General features: G+C 39.5%; 1 protein-coding gene across 10 annotated transcripts in view; it reads right to left on the reverse strand.

Moving 5' to 3' along the window:
• The window catches only part of PARPBP (PARP1 binding protein), a 61,222-nt gene that overhangs the window by 3,815 nt on the left and 35,838 nt on the right, over positions 1 to 21,569 (reverse strand). For 5 of the 10 annotated variants that reach the window (XM_075600619.1, XM_075600618.1, XM_075600617.1 and 2 more), the window contains 3 exons: positions 17,971 to 18,154; positions 12,961 to 13,142; positions 10,806 to 10,887 (listed from right to left, as the gene is read on the reverse strand). In XM_075600619.1, the coding sequence (XP_075456734.1) occupies positions 10,806 to 10,887; positions 12,961 to 13,142; positions 17,971 to 18,154 (448 nt within the window). Of the gene's footprint in view, positions 1 to 10,805; positions 10,888 to 12,960; positions 13,143 to 13,271; positions 13,421 to 17,970; positions 18,155 to 20,120; positions 20,219 to 21,332; positions 21,404 to 21,569 lie in introns of those variants that run through there. The other 5 variants (XR_012801717.1, XM_075600624.1, XM_075600621.1 and 2 more) reach the window with 5 other exon arrangements.

The following is a 21,569-nucleotide window of genomic DNA, read 5'->3' on the forward strand; positions in this document are numbered from 1 at the left end:
GAGCAGGGCAGCAGAAGATGACGCGGGTGGCGGAAGAAGAGGACCGAGGAGGACCATGGGAGCAAAGCAGGCCGTAGAGGAAGTGGACGGCGGAGGATTGGGGACCAAGAAAGCGGAGCAGAGGGGGAAGACAGCTCTTGGCAGGAAGAGTCTTTACTTCAGTCAAGACTTCCGGAATTTGCCACTAGGGCACACTCTTCCCCAGTCGTCCTCCTGTACCGCACCTGCTGTGCTCACAGGGTCCTCAACTATCTTCTCCAGCCACGCTCTATCTTCCTCCTCTGCTCCAATCCTATGGTCCTCCATCCACCACTGCTGCCTGATCCACTCCCATGGTCCTCCTCAGTCTTCCTCTTCTGCTGCCGCCCACCTTCCTCCTCCACTGCTTCCAAACTTGCCAGCGGGTAATTTCAACTCGCCATGGGCGAGCGAATTTGTCGAGCCCTGGGTATAAGATTTGCTAGCACCATCTTTAACACTTATTTTTACCATATTATTCCAAAATGGTGCATGGAATGCTGGACTTGGTAAAGATTACAAGTTAGTCTCAGGAACATTTCAATAAGAATATTTATGTAGCCATTTGTTAGGGCTTTTAGGAGGTAACGACTAATTTAATGAAGCCTATTCGCTGTGAATAAAGATCAGAAATATAAAACAGGGGGAAAAAGGAGTAGTGTGGATTTCAGATTCACAAAAATAAAAACCATGGTAGCTGTAGAGTACACAGTAAACCAAATCACAGTTAATATCATACCCTGCATGGTGCTGCTACTTGATGGTTTGTTCTCCCAAGTACGTATGATTTATTTATATAGTGCCAACCATGTAAGCAGAGCTTATTATAAAATAGGAGGTATATCATGTAGATTGCAAACAATGAGAATAAGTGCAACAGGTAAATTACAACACACGGATAAAGGAGACCCTGCCCCAGAGCTTACAATTTAATGGTTATGTTGGGAGGTTTATAAAAAGTGCATTATTAGAAGTGCACACAGGCGAGGACAAGTATATCTGGAGTTTGTAGCAGACGTATAAGGCCGCGATTATAGTGGGCGCGACGCGATCAGCAGACATCATTTCTATGAGGCCGCCTATTGTGCGCGAGAGCACAGTAGAGCAACCGTGCGGGGAATTTCTGAAAAAAACTAATGAATTTGTTTTTCGTGCGACGGCCGCATCTTGTGAGCGGTTCAGCCAATGAGGGCAAACCAGCCGTGTGACGCGTCCGCCACGCCTCAGTGCAGGGATCGCTCGAACGATCGCCATGCGCGCCTACTATAATCTCAGCCTAAGACGTTTACATGAGCTGCTTCTTTTCAGAGGTGGATTTTCAGTCAGGCTCTGAATGTGTAAAATGAAGGTGCTCGACGAATATTGAGTGGAAGAGAGTTCCATACGTGCAGAGAGATTAGTGAGAAAGGTTTAAGACGGGAGAGGGCTGTAGAGGTAAAAAAGGTGCAAAGAGGAGACAACCTTGGGTACAGCATAAGAGAAGAGTAGGCATGTAACAAGAGATCAGAGTTGAGCTTTATGGAGGTGCAGAGGAGTGTAGAGCCTTAGGCTGCGGTCCCAGTGCGTTCTGTATTCACGCGCCCGGCGGGGGGGCGGCACTTGCACAGCGCTATACTGGGACCGCAGCCTTAGGCCTCAATTATACCAAGAGCTGCAGCGCTATCCAGTGACGTCTTCCTGCACTGCCGTTGAGCGGCATCTTGATTATACCAAGTGGACAAAGCAGAGGAGGCGTGGCCCTGAGCGGTTCGCCCTCATTGGCTGAACCGTTCACGACACGGCCGTCGCTAGAGGAAAACAAATTTAGTCCAGTATGGGCCTCAGTAAATTGGGAGCCCGCACAAAAAAACAACGCTAAACAAGGCCATTTTGGCCGCACTCCAAAAGGCATTTGCCCCGGCAATTAACTGGAAAAAAATTTTTTCAATCAAGCAGGAAAAGGGAGAGACAGTAGAAGAATTTGCAAACAGGTTAATCCAGGCTGTAAAATCCTATGAAGGGATAAGGAATGTTGAGGTAGATGCTGGCCATCTTCTAGTGGCAGCCTTTGTTATGGGTTTACACACAGATATTGCTAAAAGTTTAACCAGGGTATTTAAAAAATGGGAGTGTCTACTCATAAGTGAAATGATAGCTAGCGCAAAGCATTTTGAAAGGAAGAAACAGGAATGTGAAAAGGCAGAGAAACAGAAATCGTGTATGAAAGCTCAGACTGTATTTTTTCAGGAAAATAGACAGAGAGAGGGTGGTTACCAAGAGAAGGACAAAGGAAGTGACAATAAAAGAAGGGATTGGAGACAGATAGAATGTTTTAATTGCAGAAAAATAGGACACAGCCAGAAATTGCAGAACAGCCCCTAAGAGAAATAACCAAACGGTTCCACCAGTTATTTTCTTTTCTCAACAAATTGTTTTTGTTTTAACCAAAACAGGTCTTCCCAAGCACTATTAAGAATCTCAGGTTCTCTCAAGTATACACACTGAGTAGGGAACACACTCCTTTTTTGTATGTATTTAAAATTGGAAAAATAGTTTTTCCCCCAAAAATGTTAAGTTACATTATAAAGTTTAAAAAAAAAAAAAGTTTGTTTGCAATAAATTACTATGGAAAGAAGCGTGAACTTACGAGCAGCCGTCCCGGTTTTCTTATACGTAAGAATGCGAACGTAAGGGCTCGTAGTGGAACCTTCCGACCTTCAGTAATCCCCGTGTGTCCGTGGTAGTATAAATCTTCGGATTTCATGAGGCTTTGTGGCTACGATTATGCATGGCATGACCGGCTAATCAAAGTTGCAGGGCCAGGACTGCAAGCATCAGCCTTTCCCCCCATATTTCCCCATAGCAATAAGTGGTTGTAAGTCATTTCCTAATACAGACTCTGGTCTCAGTGCCGTCAGTTATACTGTTGTGCCTTCGACAAAAGAGCTGTAAAAAGGATCTGAATACCCTTATAAGTTTTACCTGAATGAATCCCCGTGTGTAAGAATTGAATCATGCTAACACCAGAGTGTCACATGTATGCAAATCATCATCCAAGAACTTGTAAGTGTTTACAAAAATAAGAATATCATTAATTGCATACAATAAAAGTTCTAAGTGTCTGTAATAAATGAGAAAGGAGGACAAAAGAATGGGTATATGTGGAAAGATCAATTAATCTTTACCATTTTTTATAAAACAGCCCGGTTACTGGTATAGTTGAAAAGTTTATTCGTTCTGGCCAGGCGGATACATTTTTAAAACCTGGAGATATTCTTTTTTCCTTCTGCATCAAAGGTCCATGAAAGAGAGAGAATTAGAAAAGCAGCCCAAAACAGAAAAACACCCCATCTCCAGCTTCAAAAAGTGCATTCCAGACAGGAAAGGTTAATTAGTAACTCAGAACCTTCAAATTTAGGATTAAAAACAACTCAGTAATAATATGGGTAAAGAAAATGATTTTTTTAGACTAAGTTTGCAGGATCAAACTGTTCTGTGTTACAATTTTTTCATTATTATTTTTGTAAACATACTTTTTCTCTGTGTCAGAGAAGTGTGGCATTATGTTTGTGTATGGTGCTTTCTATTTTCTGTATAACCGGTAAAAAAAAATCAATTCTATTTGTTTTAATTATGTTTTAAGATGTTGATAAACGGTTACAAGCACATGATATGGCAAGGGACAATGACCCATTGTTTTATTTCTAATGTAGCATGAAAAATTAATTTTGTATAGGGCTGTATGAGAAGCTCCATTTTTACCTCTAAGTTACCTCAGTCTGTATAAGCAGTCAGTATATGCTAGAATCCAGCAATTTTTAACTACTCCAATTCAAGGGCATTTGGCAGAAAGCCCAGATAAATTAGCTGCCTATATGCCAATAGTAAGCAGCTGAAGTTTGAAATTGTTTTATTAAATAATACAATTATATTCTATAGGTATTTCTGTATTTTAATAGTGCTGAAAGTATACTCAGTACTTCACAAAGCGTACAATATAAAGAAGTTAGCATACAGTCATATATGAAATAATTTTTTCCTATAAAGTCAACTGAAAATGTAATGTAGTGCATAACTTTTAATCATTTTCTCTCCTTTTCTCTCCAAAAGGTGACTCAATTTGAACCCTTACCTATAACCTCTCATTTTAGAGAATGCAACCCTAGAAAATTCAGATTGTATTACTTCATGGCATATACTGTATAAATCTCAAGCTGCTAATGTTTTAAACGCCATTATCCTTTTATGTCGTATATTGTTCACATGGCATAGGATTTGCTTATGAACAAAAGAGGGGATCATTTATATTATTTACCGTAATACACCTGTCTATATGCAGATGCTAAGACAAGTGATAAAAAACAAACAAAAAGTCTTTGCTAATATCGTGCGGATACTAAATTATAGTGGCTAAAAGCACTCCCCTTGTGCTTTTTATTAATGACATTTTTTCCTTGTGCTTTTTATTTGACATTTTTTAAGTCACTCTAATCTCAGGTGCAGGTTAGACAGTCTACCAAAGAAAACAGCATCAGCTAGTAGAAGGTGATTGAATAATGGTCAATCATTTTCTACGCAAGCACACTCAAACCTCGGTGGAGAGGCCCATTTTAAATTTTTCTCACCACCAATACAGCTGTGAAACTGGCCAAGATAACTTCCTGGATCCACGTCACACACGTGAAGCTTGTCCCATCACCATCCACAGCCGCACCAAGTCAGTGTTTTGATAGGCAAAATAATCCTTGACCACTGACCAAAAAAAAAAAAAAAAAAAAAAAAAATGAAGGTGACCCCAAAGGCTACTCACGAAAAGACGTTCAGGGCATTCATTTATATCTGCCAAAATGATGTTCCAATCGGAGCGCCCAGACTGAACTATTACTATTTGCTTTTCTTTCCGCAGGAATATGTCTGCCTGTGTTTTTTATAACCGAATACATTTATCAAGGTAGTCCACAGATTGTATGTAATATAACTAACTACCTGTAATATTGTGACAAACCCACACACCAGCAATAATGTCAATAATATCACAAATTCCACCACTAACCAAAGCACGAAGAGAAGGGAATTACATCTAACACCCTGGGAAAAAGACAATACATTCATTGATACTTGCAGATCAATATATAATAAATCCGGGGTGAATGAGTCATGTTGGGTATGTGGGTACATTCCCCATTCTCAGGAAGCCCATTGGATAGGCATACCCTACACTAAAGAAGAATTGTTACACAATGAATCTACTGGGATACCAGTATTAACTAATGGAAATTTACCAAAGAAATGCGCAGAATTCCATTGTTAAATACAACACCAGTGGGAGGGTTTAAATCAGAAGTCAGGGAACCAATTTATGGGATCAATTGTCCCTCCCACACAATAACAAAAAAGACGGTGCAAAACAGCGCTACAAACAGTCATAAAATAACCCCTAATGGGAAAAAGGTGGAATATAAAATATAACAACACTGGCAGCCAGACAAATACTGACAGTACAGTCAGTCAAAAATGCATAGGAAAAAAGAGAAATACCGGCGCCAAAATTTAAATTAATTGTCAATTATATGAAGTCCAAACCATACAATGTGATGTCCAATTGTAGTCCTTGAATGAACAGATAATGTGCAAGTGAACTGTTGATTCTCATCAAGAAGCAGTGCAATATGTGAAAGAAAAAGAAAAGAAACAGATTATGGTGCAGTATGCCAATCAATGCAGACTTAAAAACATATATACACACTAACAACACAAAACAAACATGACAGACATGACAGACTAACAACAACACAAGCCAGGCTAAAAACTAAAATAAAAAACTATTTATTAACAACTAATGCAGGGTACTGGAGGATAGCTAGCAAACACCTATCCGGGGGGGGGGGGGGGGGGGAAATTGTAACCCTACTCACAGGACATTAGATATTTGATAGCAGTAGGACTGGAGTCACACTTTGTAGTTTAAAGATGGCGACCGGAGCTCTCTCACTGGCGTCCCCACGTGAGGTGGATGTTGGGTTGAGTCACGAGTTACAGGAACTGCGGGACTTCCGGGCGGATATGACGTCACGCCCTGCGGTGCTCCCGATACCAGTGTTCCTCTCACGCTTCTCGTCCCCCACGGCTCAAACAGCTACTATGCGACCTCCTCCACGAACCAAAACTCCGCTTCTAAAACACTGAAAGTCTTCCCAACGCGTTTCGTGCGCATGCGCGCACTTCTTCAAGGGATGTGACTACCCCTAGGTTTTGGTTGAAGTAGTGACTTTGGTGAAATCCCTCTGGCTAACAGCTCACATAGCAGTGCGCTCTGGTCTAAGGCTGCCTAGGGGTAGTCACATCCCTTGAAGTGCGCGCAAGCGCACGAAACGCGTTGGGAAGACTTTCAGTGTTTTAGAAGCGGAGTTTTGGTTCGTGGAGGAGGTCGCATAGTAGCTGTTTGAGCCGTGGGGGACGAGAAGCGTGAGAGGAACACTGGTATCGGGAGCACCGCAGGGCGTGACGTCATATCCGCCCGGAAGTCCCGCAGTTCCTGTAACTCGTGTGACTCAACCCAACATCCACCTCACGTGGGGACGCCAGTGAGAGAGCTCCGGTCGCCATCTTTAAACTACAAAGTGTGACTCCAGTCCTACTGCTATCAAATATCTAATGTCCTGTGAGTAGGGTTACAATTTTACCCCCCCCCCCCCCCCCCGGATAGGTGTTTGCTAGCTATCCTCCAGTACTCTGCATTAGTTGTTAATAAATAGTTTTTTATTTTAGTTTTTAGTCTAGCTTGTGTTGTCGTTAGTCTGTCATGTTTGTTTTGTGTTGTTAGTGTATATATGTTTTTAAGTCTGCATTGATTGGCATACTGCACCATAATCTGTTTCTTTTCTTTTTCTTTCACATATTGCACTGCTTCTTGATGAGAATCAAGAGTTCACTTGCACATTATCTGTTCATTCAAGGACTACAATTGGACATCACATTGTATGGTTTGGACTTCATATAATTGACAATTTCATTTTTGGCGCCGGTATTTCTCTTTTTTCCCTCCCACACAAGAAACTTGTTTTACCATGAATATGACTGGGAGAAGTGCTAAAGGTAAAAATGAATGTTTACTGGGTGCCACTCAATGGCAAAACGCGCAAGCAAGTTTTAATACAATGAATTCTGTGTTTGCAAATATCAAATGTACCAACTCTACTTTACCCCGCGGAGTCTATTGGCTCTGTGGTAGGTGGGCATACAGAGAGTGTTGCCATGCGGGTGGAAAGGATCATGCTACCTAGTAGTTCCAGCATTTACTGTCACTAAACTACCTACAGGACGAGTAAGGAATAGAAGGGACACAAGACCTAACCCACAGGGGTTAAAAGCAAGTCTATGGAAAGAGCAATTTTGGGCTAGTTTGTTCCCTAATGTAGGAGTAGGTTTGTTGTATGATAGGTTTAATGCACTTACCAATGTGATAGATGATGTACTTAATTATACTACCTCAGCTATTAAAACATTTAACCAAGAACAGGTTCAGATAAGATTAATGGCCCTACAGAATAGAATGGCACTAGACTACATCTTAGCATCAAAGGGGGGCGTATGTGCCCTCATTAAAGAGAAATGTGTCTTCATTTAAGATCAGAGTGGTAAAATGGAGTATGAGTTAGAGGAAATCGCAGAGATACAGGACAGGTTGAGGAAGGGAGGAGATGCAGAGTGGGATCTTTTTGGGCTTGGCAGTTTGCTGGGATCAAAACTGGCGAGTGCTTTCTTGTGTGTGCTGGTTGTATTTGTCATCATCTGTGTGTGTGTGTGTGTCACCTGTTGCAAGAGCCTGATCCATAAGTGTGTTACCACCTCTACTGATTTGATGGCTCACTTTTCAGGACAAAAATATGCCAACACTCACAGCAGCCCCTTGAAGAAAGAAGAAAACGGCAAACTAACTCTGGAAGATATTCTGGCCGCAGAGCCAGTGGACATTGCTAAGGGAGGCAACGGTCAAGCCCACTCCCTATTCTACCAGGACTATGAGACCACCAAGAATTATTAAATGCTGGAGCAAGCCAAATGGCAACCATATGCAATACTGGACTGTTATCCTTAAAGCATTATTTGTTTAAGGATAAAAAGGAAGGACTGTGAAAGTGTGATATAAAGCACACGTAGGGGGGTGCACAAGGATCCATGCAACCATTTTGATTCTCTGTTTGTCCTTCATCTTGTTTTTTATGTAGTATGATAGAAGTTTGACCTCTGTGATCTTGTTATTCTGTAAGTCACAGATTCCCTCAGGGTCTTTCACTCTTCCACAACTAATCTGTATATATGCCAGGTGCAAGGGGGGATAAACGGAATGCAGAACCAGTTTGAGATAGGAATAGCTTCTTATGTAAAACTCCAAATTGTGTGGGGAAAGGTGTTTGCAAAAATAATTGGAAGTTAGGAACAGAAGAGATAAAAACCTGCTTCTCCTGCTCCTCCTTATTTTTCAATAACAGCCATAAATTTAGGAATGTGATAATTATATGGTCACTATGGTCACACGAAACCTCACCCCAGAGTCTACCTCCCTCAGTCTACCCCCGCCTCCGATCGTGCCCGCTGGCTCGCCTGCATGGGCATGAAATCGCGCAGATTTCAGCAGGCGAGCCTCAGCGTCAGCGCGGTCCAGCCCTGCTTTCCCTTCTATGGCACCAGCCACACTGCATGGCAGAGGAGCTCTGGCATTGAGCTTCTTCTCCTTGTATACTCGCACTGAAATAAACTCTTGATTCAACTCTGAAAAATAATGAACCCATAACTATTGTATTTTTTCTCGCATTCACACTTGATTTTAGGCTGGATTCCAAGGACTGAAGATCAATGGAACGCAGGTCGCAAGTATAACAAAGAGGCTGGAGGTTCAGTGTGAGAAGTGTGCGACAAAAAGTGACGAGGTTATAGTCAGAGTGGGAAAGGAGAGAGAGAAATCTGATAAAGAAAAGTTTTTAGTAAAGACGAGGTCAAGGAAGTGGCCATCCTTGTGGGTTTTGGAAGCAGTCAATTGCAGGAGAACAAAGGAGGAAGCGAGATGCCTAGTACTGAGAGGGGTCAATGTGACAGTTAAAGTATCTTAAGAGCAGAGTGGGTAAGTTAGAAGAGAGAAGGAAAGATAACCAGGATACAAAGTAAGAAAGAAAATTGGAGTTCGAGGATGTAGGTTTAGGTAGCCAATAGATCACCACAAGACGCAGAGAGAGGAGGGAAAAGGCAAATAGTATGGGCCTCAAAAGGATGAGAACGTCAGGAAAGCAGGTGTAGTTAGGGGCTGAAACTTCGTGAGAAGTATTCCTACTCCACCACCACCACACATCCCAAAGGGCAAGGTGTGTGTGAGAAGTAAAGACCGTCAAATGATAGAGCTGCCTCCAGGGCAGAGAGCAAGAAGACCAGGTCATGAACAGCTACTATAATATTTTGTTCGAGAGAGAAAGAGGGAAAGAAAGAAAGAGGGAGGGAAAGAAAGAGGGAAAGAAAGAGGGAGGGAAAGAAAGGAGGGGTGAGCAGGGAAGAGACATCAGGTTGGAACTTTTACATACAGCCCAACACCGTCATAACGCGATCCGTTACAACGCGAATCCGCTTATAAACACGGTGTAAGCGTGGCTCCCAATTTTTGTATTTATGAATACTTTACACCACGATTATTGAAATCTTAAAAATTTATTGTACAATTCATACAATTGTACATTATTTCTAACGCGATCCGCTTATAGCGTGATGTGATTCATTGGACCCCAAACACAGCTTTATAAGGGGGTTGAGCTGTGTTACAGATGAGATGTACAATTATTTGCAATGATATAGCCATCTTATGAAGCCTAAAACATTAACCCTGTGTGTACCTTAAAATCTGCGGCAGCAACCGTCAGTCTTCAGGGCCATGTAAGCGCTAGTTGGAGCAAAGTCACAAGGCCACTAGGGTGCCATTTAATATATGAAGTTGCTCCAACATAACAGGGAACATAATTATTAGTATACAGCCTGTGTTATTTTTGAGCCAATATTAATGGATGTTTTGTTTCAAGATTACAATTTTTGCTCTATTCAATTCCATACAGATTTAGTCCCATTGCTACTGGGGGTGTCAGCATCACTTTATAGTTCACAGATAAATCAAAAAGTAAAACAAAATCATATTAGACAGCTCATTAAAAAAAATGTCTTTAAAAGATTAAATTCACCTTTTTAAGCAACGGTCTTATTAATTTTTCACAGAGTAAAAAGTAGTATCACGGTCAGAAAAATTGGATTTAAGCATAGCAGCTATTTAGGTTCATCTTTTCAATAACTGATCAATTATTCTTTGCAAACAAAAGATGGAGTAAAGATAACAAATTACCTGGGGTTTTGAAGACTGGCATACAGTCCTATCCCTAAAAGACACACTGTATGAGCTGTACTGGCTGTTTGAGAGCTAGTATTGCTACAAAATCACGATCAATATTATGTCTATTTGCCAAAGACTTTAATATGGGAACTGTGTGAACTAGTTGAATTTTTAATGACCTCCTTTATTAATTATGTGCTCCATTTAAAAATACACTATTGTGCAGGTTGTCCATTGCGGTCTTTAAAAAAAACAAAAAAAAACAATTGTTGATCAAAGCATACATTTGCCGTGTAGGCTACTGCTTCAATTTGACTACTTTGTGGAGCTGCTGATTTAAAAGGAGTTAAAAGCATATCAAAAGGAAAAGCAAACATGTTATTATGAAATAAATATTTTTAAAATGTTATACAATTTGTACTGTACAGCCAACTTCTTGCAGTACCTTAGGTTTATTTTTGTTTATGCATTTCTGAAGTCGCCGATTGAGAGAGTCGGGAGATGATCCACTGCATTGTTCAGGAGACCTATTTATACAAAATTGAAAAATTATTAAAAACGGAACATTATTTGCTATATACGTCCTCATTACAACCTTCATGAAGACCAATACTCGAGCTTTCATTCCAATAAATGTTAATTGTACATGCTTGGAGAAATGTTGTCATGATCCACAATAAATGTTTCATATATGAAAGCTAGTCTCTAATATTTAATGATTATTTTTATTTATTGCAGACAAAACTTTCCCCCCAATTGAATAATGTGGAATACAAAATGAAAGGTGTGTTTTTTTTAATGAAGTAAGCACTAATTAAATCAACGTTTCAGTACTGATGAAGGCCCCAGAGTGGACCGAAACGTTGATTTCCAAAGAAGAAAGAAAGAAAAGCAGGTGGGGAGCAGGGAAGAGATATCAGGTTGGAACTTTTACATACAGCTCAACCCCGTTATAACACGATCCGTTGCAATGAGAATCCGCATATAACGCGATGCATTTCACCAATAGGACTTCAATATGACCCGCTCTGTGCCAGAGGGGCCATGAAACTCTGGTGGTGCGGCTCCTCCAGAATTCAGAGGTTTAGTAAGGCGTGCTTTCAGGGAGCTTAAAAAATAAAAAGTCTTAAAGCTGCAAGAGTGGTCAATGCTGCATGGAAGGGAATTAGAGAGGGTGCAGCAAAAAAGAAGTCTTGTTGGAGAGAGGATGTAAATCGGAAAAGAGACGGTCATTGGCAGAATAGAAAGGGCTTTACAGGAGTATTTGGCGATTAGGGCTTACAGTATGTAAGGGGGGCAGCATTGCTAAAAGCTTGGCAAGTCAGAACTAGGACCCCTGCATTTTATTCTAGTGGATGGGCAGGAAAGTGTAGAGATGGGGAGAAAGGAAAGGTTGTAAAGATTTGCAGAACTGGAAGGTGTCTAGAACATGTAGGTTTCTGTACATGTGAGTGAAGTCACGTCTTGTGGAAGGTGCGGGTGTTGGAGTGAGGCTAAAAGTTGAGGTGGTAATCAGTAAGTGGGAAGGGAGAGTTAGCGGTGTTCAAGACAGAGCAGCAGAAGACTAGGTCAAGGGGGTGAAGGGGAAGGGTTCAATGCGCTGAGTAGGAGAGGTAGTTCACTGGGAGAGACCATAGGAGGTTAAGGAAAGAAATTGGGAGGCTGAAATGGCATAGGGATGGTCAATAGGTATGTTAAAGTCTCCCATGATCAGAGTAGGAGTGAGTCAGGCGGCAAAGTTATCAAGAAATTGAGAGGTTGCTCCAGGTGAGCGATAGACAACGTCAACCCAGAGGGACAGGGGAGAAAGACGGACAGCAAGGATGAGAAAGTGGGAGGGAAAGGGGAATATGATGTAAAATGTGCACCGTGGAGAAAGGAGGATGCTTACTTTGCTGCCCTCTCTTTTCCATGGTCTGGGGGTTTGCCCAAGCGAAAGACGACCATAGGAAAAAGCAGCAGTGGATGTGGTGTTTGAATGGGTGATCTAGGTTTCTGTAATGGCTAGGAGGTTGAGAGAGTTTGAAATGAATACATCATGTATCAGCGCAAGTTTATTGCAGATTGTGCATTCCATGGGACCCAAGAAAAAAGGAAGATAGTGATAGATGGAAGTTGGCATGATTGGCAGTGCGTGGTGGTGAAAAAAAAAAAAAGCGTTTGGGGTAGGGTGTGGAACGTGAAAGGAGTGGATTAGAGAGATGTCACAGCAGAGTAAGAAGAAGAGGGAGTTCTTGTGTTTTTTGGGTGACGGGGATGTGATGTCCCTTTACAACTTTTCACACTAAGTTGCAGCCTTGGCCAATTTGAATATGAACACCTAGATTAACCTTTCAAGATATGCTATTTTCATACCTAAAAACACCATACCCAAGCATTTGCAATAATTGCCCCTTTGCAATGCTCGGTTTAAAATGGAACAACCAAAACACATGTAGCCCTGATCATCTGCACACATCATCCGTTTTATGTTTGTAATGAAAAAACAACTCCCAGAAGTAAAAAATAAATAAAAATAAGCTATATAAGACGCACAAATCTTCTGTCTACATAAATTCATTTGGCCTATAAAAACTTATAACAAAATATAAACAATTTACCTATAGAGTGTTAGAATAGAAAGTGCTCCAAAGAGAGTATTATTTTCTTCATCAGCACATAACAGCTCTGCCTTGTTTTTGCCGAGAGGATTGGCAGCTTCCTCATCCAAAAGAATTAACAAGGCTTTTACGGTTTCTCTACCGCAAGAAGCTGTGCCACGGTTTATGGCATGAATTCTGGGCTGAAAATAAATGGAACATATTTTATTACACACAACACATAAAAATTACTTGAAACAATAGCAGTATGTTGCAGGACAATTTTACAGACAATGTCAACCTATGGACCAGAAAAGACAAAATGTATTCACCTTACTGTAATTTTCTTTTCCTGTACTCCACTAATGGCGAAGTGTACTAATTGGTTAGCTCCTGTCTCAGTACAGTAGGACAGGAAACCAGTATATAAGACCCAGGACATACTTGAAAACGAGAGGTAACTCTCTCAATGTATTACTTCCTGGTAAAACATTTTATAAATAAATAAAATAAATAAGACACCCACTACCAGCAGAACAGTCGATTTCTTCCAAAGCTAGAAAATATAACAGACGTTTTAATCACAGGTACATTGTATGATGTACCCACTGCCATTAATGGAGTACAGGAAAAGAAAATTACGGTAAACGGAATACATTTTCTTTTTTCCCCGTTCCCCACATGGCAGTGGGTACCAATTGGGATACACCAAAGTTCACTCAATGGGAGGGAGAAGATGACAAGGATACCAATTTAGTGAACGGTTTATTTAATCTATGAAATCGCTGGCAGAACTTTTCTGTTAAATCTTGCTTTACCTGAGGCTTCCATGTCAAGCATGTAGTATTTCACGAAGATGTGAAATGAATGTATGTATGTCTTTATTTATATACAGTAGCGCTATTAATGTACATAGCGCTTCTGTAAGAAATTATCTTTCTAAAAAGAAGCTTAAGCATATGAATGAATGATTACAGGACAATTGTTGAAATGATGTCTTATAAAGATAAGATTTGTTTGTTTTACCACTGGAATGAGTTTGAAGGTATTTTTGTAGATCTCCTAGATTCATTACATGTGAAGTCTATTCTAATAACAAGAATTGACACAAAAGGGCTCAAGTTGCTCAAACTGTTCTGATGAGCGAGTAATTATAACAACTGTAGATCCTAACTGGGATAAATGCTGTGATAGACATGTTGCCATTTAACCAATGAAGATATGCTGAAGTAACCATTTCAGTACAATAAGCTTTTAAGCTCCTTATATGTTCAGAAAAAGTTCACATGACATCAGTACTGCATGTAAAAAACATGTTAGAATATAACATTTAAAGTTAAAATGGCTGATTGGGTGGTTCTATTTGGATAAATAGTCAGCAGTGAAGTTTAGAGAGAGAGAGAGAGGCCAGAAGGCCGGAGAATGATAACATCATGAAGAGAAAGATGTGTTAATATCTGGAGAAGATAACTACAGAAAGCTACTATGTGCAACGATTCTTAAGAATATCATAATCTATTCGAAAATCATTGCCATTCTTACTATTTTTGTGTGCAAGTAATTATTTCAAAATAAACATTTTGTTTTTGTGTGCAACAACGAGAATACTGAATTCTGTTATGCTGGAGTAAATCTATAGAAAAGACGTAATTAAGGACATTTAACAGCTTCACCGCAGTAATATACGTGACAATCATATAAATAAAAAATAATATAAATAGCGCATAAAGGGGAGAAGTGCTTCAGACATAAAAGTAACATTTAGGAAAAGGAGTCCCTGCTCCGAAGAGCTTACAATCCAATGTGTTGGTAGGAAGAATGTGCAGACACAGTAGGAGGGCGTTCTGGTAAACGCATCTGCAAGGAGCCAAGGTTAAGGTATGAGGTGTTAATTATCAGCCATGGAGCTACCTATATGCTTCCTTAAGCAGGTGTGTATTGAGGTGGGTCTTAAATGTGGATAGGAAGGGTGCTAGTCGGTGATTTATGGGAAGGGCATTCAAGAGGTGTGGGGCAGTCACTAAGAAGGTTTAAGGCAGGAGAGGGCTTTAGATACAAAAGGGGTAGAGAAGACATCCTTGAGCAAAACGTAAGATTCGGGGTGGTGTATAGCGAGAAATTAGGGCTGAGATGTAAGGAGGAGCAGAAGAGTGTAACGCTTTAAAAGTGAGAAGACCAAAGAGGAGCAAACCAAATCTGTGTTGGAGAAGCTTGGGATTTGAAAATGCTCTGGTCAAATGCGCATTTATTATCTGCGGGACTTGTTTGTTTTTAAGGTTATAAGCCAATTTGGCAGCTAAGTAATCCATTATGATATGGGTGCCCTTGGGTCCTGGTGTCCTCTATTAGTACCCTCTGGGGTGAAAAACAGCATATTCGATTCTCTGTATTTTTAAATTCTGAGTTGGTATGTCTTTAAACACCTTACTACTACTACTACTACTACGTATGTAGTCTTGCCTCCTAAGGATTAGCTGGATTCGGTGACAGAGTGATTGAGACAAATCGACGTTAATTTTCTTGTTCCATTCCTGAAAAACAGCGGCAGATGCGATAATAAACCAAAGAGGTTGACAATTTTCTGACTGACAGAGTTGATATTGCTCTATTGAAACAGCCTTTTTTCTTTAATGATTGCTACTCAACCTCCATGACGCCAAGGTCAATTTCTTTGGCTCAATGCTGTACTGGGCCTTGTTTCAGAAGTTTCTGGGACAGTGGGAGATGCCACGGTAGATCTAGCACCATATTCACCAGATGGGGAAACCACGTCATCTTTGACCAGTAAGGTACTATTGCTACTACCTCTGCCTTGTCTCTTATCTTTCTTTGGACCTTCACTATAAGAAAAAAAATGATACTGCAAGGGTTAGAAACTTTGCACTTCTAGCTCTTCCTTGCTTTGCCATGTACTTTACAGACATGCAGTCATCGTATTCTATCCATATATTTGTGCCCTGAAGTGGATTAAAAAAAAAAAAAAAACAGCTTTTTTTTGGCCGCATGCAACTCTGGCATATTTTCTGGGAGATTACTGTAGGGTTTTGGCTAAATTCCTCTGGCAATTCCAACTGAAGTTCCCATCTTTGCTCCCCATCTAATCTTGCTGGCATCGTTGGTGAAAGTTATCCAGGTTTCTTCCTGGGAGAGAGAATGTATTCTCTAGGTTCTGCTGATTCTTCCACCATTTTAAATCCAGCTTTGTTTAAGGATATAAACAAACATTCTTTTGTCTAAGGATCTTTGTTCCACTGATCTAAAAAAATTCTTTGGAGTGGCCTCATGTGGAGTCTGGCTCACTTTCTGACGCTTCGCGTTGAGTCAAATCTTCCCAACAAGGCCATGCAGTCTTTTGTGGGGACCCAATTGCCAATTTCTGCATTCTGCTTTGGGTTACATAAATCATCCTTTGTTCTGTTTGGGGATGCGCAGGCACAAGCACGCTCCATTAATCTATTCTTCCCGCTCAGAGGGACTAGACGCTTCGGCACTGTTCTGCCCGGTTGCTGTAGCAGTAGCGCAACCAGAGGGGGTGCAAAGGTGCATTTGCAACGCCTAAGAATTTCACATAAAATTTCATTCGGTGCCAGAGATGAGCACGTGGCCTCGTACCTTCTCCGGCATCTCCGCTATGCCACATTGTCATGGCAACACGTTGCCATTTGACGCGTTGTCGCAATGAGAAGATGCAGGAGAAGTTAGAGAGAAGGCAAGTGGCACTTATAGAGGCCCCGTGCTGTCCCCCCGCCTTCAGTTTAAATGTTGTGGGGAAGAGCACGGGACTCAGCGATTCTACTTATTTACCAAAAAAAACTTTGCATCCCTAACATGAATTTCTGATTGCGTCCCTGCGCTGTAGGACAGGAAAAAGACTGTTCTACAGGTAGTGGGAGGGCTATATATTATTTTGTCCCTGTCCTACTGCTCTGAGGGAGGAGCTAATCCCAATTAGTACCCACTGCATTGTGGGGAGCAGGAAAAATTAATTTTGGAAGCAAATAAAGGTTAAAAACCAACAATACTGTATGTGTAGAGAGCAAGTGATTCCAAAATCAAAACATTTCATCATTTGATCACACTGAAATACTGGACACCTATGTCATTACTGACTTGAATGGCAGTTAACACTTTAATAAATCCCCCACTACATGAGCAAACACAATGTTGGAGCAAGTGCACAGTAATAATTATGATTTTAACAGCTTCTCTAAACCCCTACGCAGCATACATTGCCAAAGCAGTGGTGACATTTGGACATCCCCGACATTAAGGACCATCTAGTAGTATTTGAGTAGCAAGATCTTCTTCAGAAATTTAAGCTGCACGTGTGCAATAAAAAAAACCATGGCATACCTGTGTAGTTTCTAGACTACAAGACAGAGGTTACAGCAGGAGGACCTTGTCAAACTAAGGGGAATCGTCTATCATTTGCAAATGAATTGTTTTTCGATTTAATTTTGTAGCGTACTTACCCTTAACAAATGGGTAATGTTGTTTCAAAGGCTATTGGACATTGAATGTGAAAATGTAACCAAACTTAACATTAAGACACCATTTATAGTAGAGAATATGCCTTGTTACAGAACAAACCATTTTTTGAGGGAAGAATGGCTAAAGCATATTTTTGCAGCGTCTCAAAAAGTTGGAATTTGTGGAAATAATTTGACTCTGCCCTGTACACCAGTTATAGAATTGTTTAAAACTTGTTCCTTCCTTTTAGTATCTTGGGATAATTTCTATTTCATCTTTCACAGGTAAAGCTTTCAAACCTAATCTTGCAGATATTGACACATTTTAAACTTGCGAAATGGCTTTAGCTTATGGAAATTTTAATATATGCCCACTCCAGTTTATGATTAAAACGTTGTGCATCTGCTTTGTAATGCTGGTTCTGTGAAGGCAAAAAAGAAATATAGATAATACTTTTCTACTACAATATTTAATCAAATTAAATATATTGTACACAACTTTACTTCTCTTGGAACTAGAAAAAAAAGTTAATTATTTTCACTAAATACAAAAACACTTTACCCGTGCTGGACTGATGCCTGTGGTGCTTCCATTACCATTTTCATGGAGAAGATTAATAATATTTTTAATCCTTAAATCCAAGTCTTGTGCAACTTCCGCTGCTGCTAGACTAACTGGATCCCCGCTGCCTCTTCCTTTTATCAGATGCATCTTGATTGTTGATAGTATCAGCTCTCCTGCAGTTCTGAAAAACAGGCATTTATGGACAGAAGCATAGCTTTTATATATCAGGTCTAATTTTAACAAATGTCACAATTATGAAGAGCGGCTTTGAAATCTATTTAACGTTAATAATGTATAAAGAACAAGACAGCCAGACATTACAAAACGAACCTCTTAAGATGCCAACCTATCATTCATATAATAGAGGCTTACTATAACCATAAAAGGAGAGATGTATGAGCAAGTTGCTTCAAATCGTTCTATGGGAGCATACAAAAGGGACATTGATTGGATACATTTCTGACAAAAACTGTGGGACCAAGAAAAACGAGCGAGAGAAAATCTCGTATGCTTTAGGTTATCCTTAAAATGAAAATCTAGCCCATCAGAAGCAATTTATATTAGAATATATTTGTAAAATGTTGTCATTTTTTAAAATTGTAATCAATATGTATTTAACCACTCTCCCCCCCACCCCACTAAAAAGTCAGTCTAAGACAGATTACCATTACAACAAAAGGAAACAGGTTTTTGGGGGTGCTTAAAAAACAATTACATAACCCAAATTATTGAGGAACCAACCAAGAAAGAGGGGCAATACTGGATTTCGTAAAACTGTATCAAACAATGTAGAAGTAATAACAAATATTCAAGTCCTGGAACATTTGGGTAACTGATCATAACATGGTCTCATTTGAAATAAATTAATCAAAAACAGATTACTTGGCTTCAACAAAAAAAAAGACTTTTCACTTTAGAAAGTCAGATTTTAATAAACTTAGATACATTAGCCGGCAATACCAGTTCAAAAGATAACCGTATCATAAAGTATGTAAGTGCATATTTTGACACATACTGTACATAACATGTAACGACCAGAAAACTGCCATTACAGCTTTCTCATCAATAAAATGTGTACTCAGTATGCTGTATCAATACCTTATATCAGTATTGGCTGAAACAAAAATGATTACAATGCTTCTACCTGTCTAAGCATGTATAGTGTCAACCTGTGTTATGATGTTGTACCCAAAATACCAATACATTGCGTCTAAAAGTACTTAACCAAGTGTCTCACTGCTTTAGTATACAGTTGAAACCCGTGTCTTTTTTAAGGTCGCTGGGATTTAATTGCAGTACAGCCGATGCTTGGTTTTATAATCCTGGTACTGTATTTAGTACATATAATATAGAGGCACACTATCAAGTGTTCTTATGCCTCGGGGCGCGGTTCAAAGACCGCATCCAATTATAGCACCTACAGATATAATGTACCATGGAGTGAACACTAGGTTGGTAGCCTCAATGCCTGAGACACTATATGTTACAGACACATGTTGTAGTTTCAACTCAATACCTAATTGGCAGACTCTACCAAGTTGGAGAGATAACTGAGAATAACAATAGAAGTGTTAATGGGAATCGGCTGTACTGCAATTAAATCACAGCGACCTTAAAAAAGACACGGGTTTAAACTGTATACACAGCAGCACACATGGTGTATGTTGCCTAGTACATGCACAGCAGAGTGTTACAATTTTTATTCATACTGCTCAGCTGTAATAAAAACCACATTTTTGTCATATATGTAGCTTTGGCATGATTTTTTTGTGCCTTTTGTGTATTTTGCAGGTGTTAACACACACCTAGCATTATATTTTAGAAATATTGATACATTTAGGCATGTATTAGACTGAGCATACAGGGACTAATTAGGTCTCATATGAATATAATAAGCAACTATTCAAATCTTATTAAGAAAGAGAGCCATTAAGGCATATTGTGAATTATATCTCTGCTATAGAGATATTTGAATTATTAAGAGGTCATATGGATAGCGGTTATATAGGGACAGGTCTTGGATTTATATACCTGATCCCTTTTTCCAACATTATTTTATATGCTCAATAAAAGGGTTTTAAATCTATATAATTATTACACATGCTCACACAGCGAGTGCAATTCTGTATGGTTCTTTCTTCTCTTCTATTGCTGCCAATATTTGGAGTCAGGAAAGAATGTATTTTTATGAAATATGTTGAAACGTCACTGGGGTTTTTTGTTTGCCTTCCTCTGGATCAACATACTGTAAGTACAAATATAGGATAAAGTATCTGTCATCTAAATTTAGCATATGTAGGTTGAACTTGATGGGCCTATGTCTCTTTTCAACCTATGTAACTAGGTTTCTGGTTCCCTTCCTCTGCATGTTTCTAGAAGTTGATACAAGTAATAAAAGCTCTGCCAAGGCCCATAAACTGGATATAATACAAGTGATACTAATTTTAGTTGAATGAACAGTCTCAAAAATGGAACCAGTTACAGTGATATTGTGGAAATACAAAAATCTACAAAGTTTCATGGAAAAATACCAAAGCGGTTTCCATCAATGTATAACATGAATGGGGTGCGTCAGACAGAGAGACAGAGACGTAGGATGACATTGTTCCCAGGGCCATGTTGTATCTGATGAAAAGGAAAAGCCGTGGCAGTGATATTTCACTGCAATTGCTTTTCTTCAAGAGGAAGGGCTGCAGCAGGCAATACAGATTTGATTGTAAACTCTACAGGGGAGTGACGCCTTGTGCAAAATTGTATTATAGGAAGGGAGTGCAATAGTGGGTTTCTTCTCTAGCTTGGATTGTTATCCAGACTAGATTTTTTGTACAAATGTTTAGAAACAAATAAAACCAATCTACAAAAGGCAAAAAGTTTAACACAAAGGATATGAATTTGGTTAATAGACAATACAAATGTAGATTATGCAACAATATATGGCTGGTGGACAAATTGGACATGGAAGATTCTTTTGAACACAGGAGGCAACACATTACAAACTTTGGACCATACGCAAGAGACAAACAGGGAAGACATTGTTTGCCAAGAATAATGCTTCCCTGATGAGTTGGATAGAATTAATAACAAGAAAATAAAAACAAACGAGGCCTGAAGAAATCTATGAAGGGCTACTAGAAAACCTAATGGGATAAAACATTCTTATTACCTGAACGTTTAAGTTTTTTTATAATGATATCAATCATTTATTACCAAATACATTCGCTTATGTCAATTAGGTATAGTAAAACAGGATTCAGGGTATAAACCTTTTACATACAAATGGTTTGTTAAGTTTGCCAGAAATTAAAATCCAATCAATCAATCTATAATAACATGTATCTGACTCTTACATTCAGCAGAAGCGTACTTTTAATATCTCTGGAACACATCTAACACCATTTCACGGTCATTTTAGGTTGCACGATTTAAAAACCTGAAAATTAAACAAACGTGGCAAAAACGCCAAAACACAAATAAATACAAAGTTGCGCTTGCTTCCCTAACTAATTTTCTTTTTAAATCTAAACTAAAAAAATGTTACGACCATATTGAAAGGGCAACAGTAGAAAAAAAAAAAAAAATTTATATATATATATATA

This window comes from Ascaphus truei, chromosome 5, assembly GCF_040206685.1.
Source record: "Ascaphus truei isolate aAscTru1 chromosome 5, aAscTru1.hap1, whole genome shotgun sequence".
Classification (NCBI taxonomy): domain Eukaryota; kingdom Metazoa; phylum Chordata; class Amphibia; order Anura; family Ascaphidae; genus Ascaphus; species Ascaphus truei.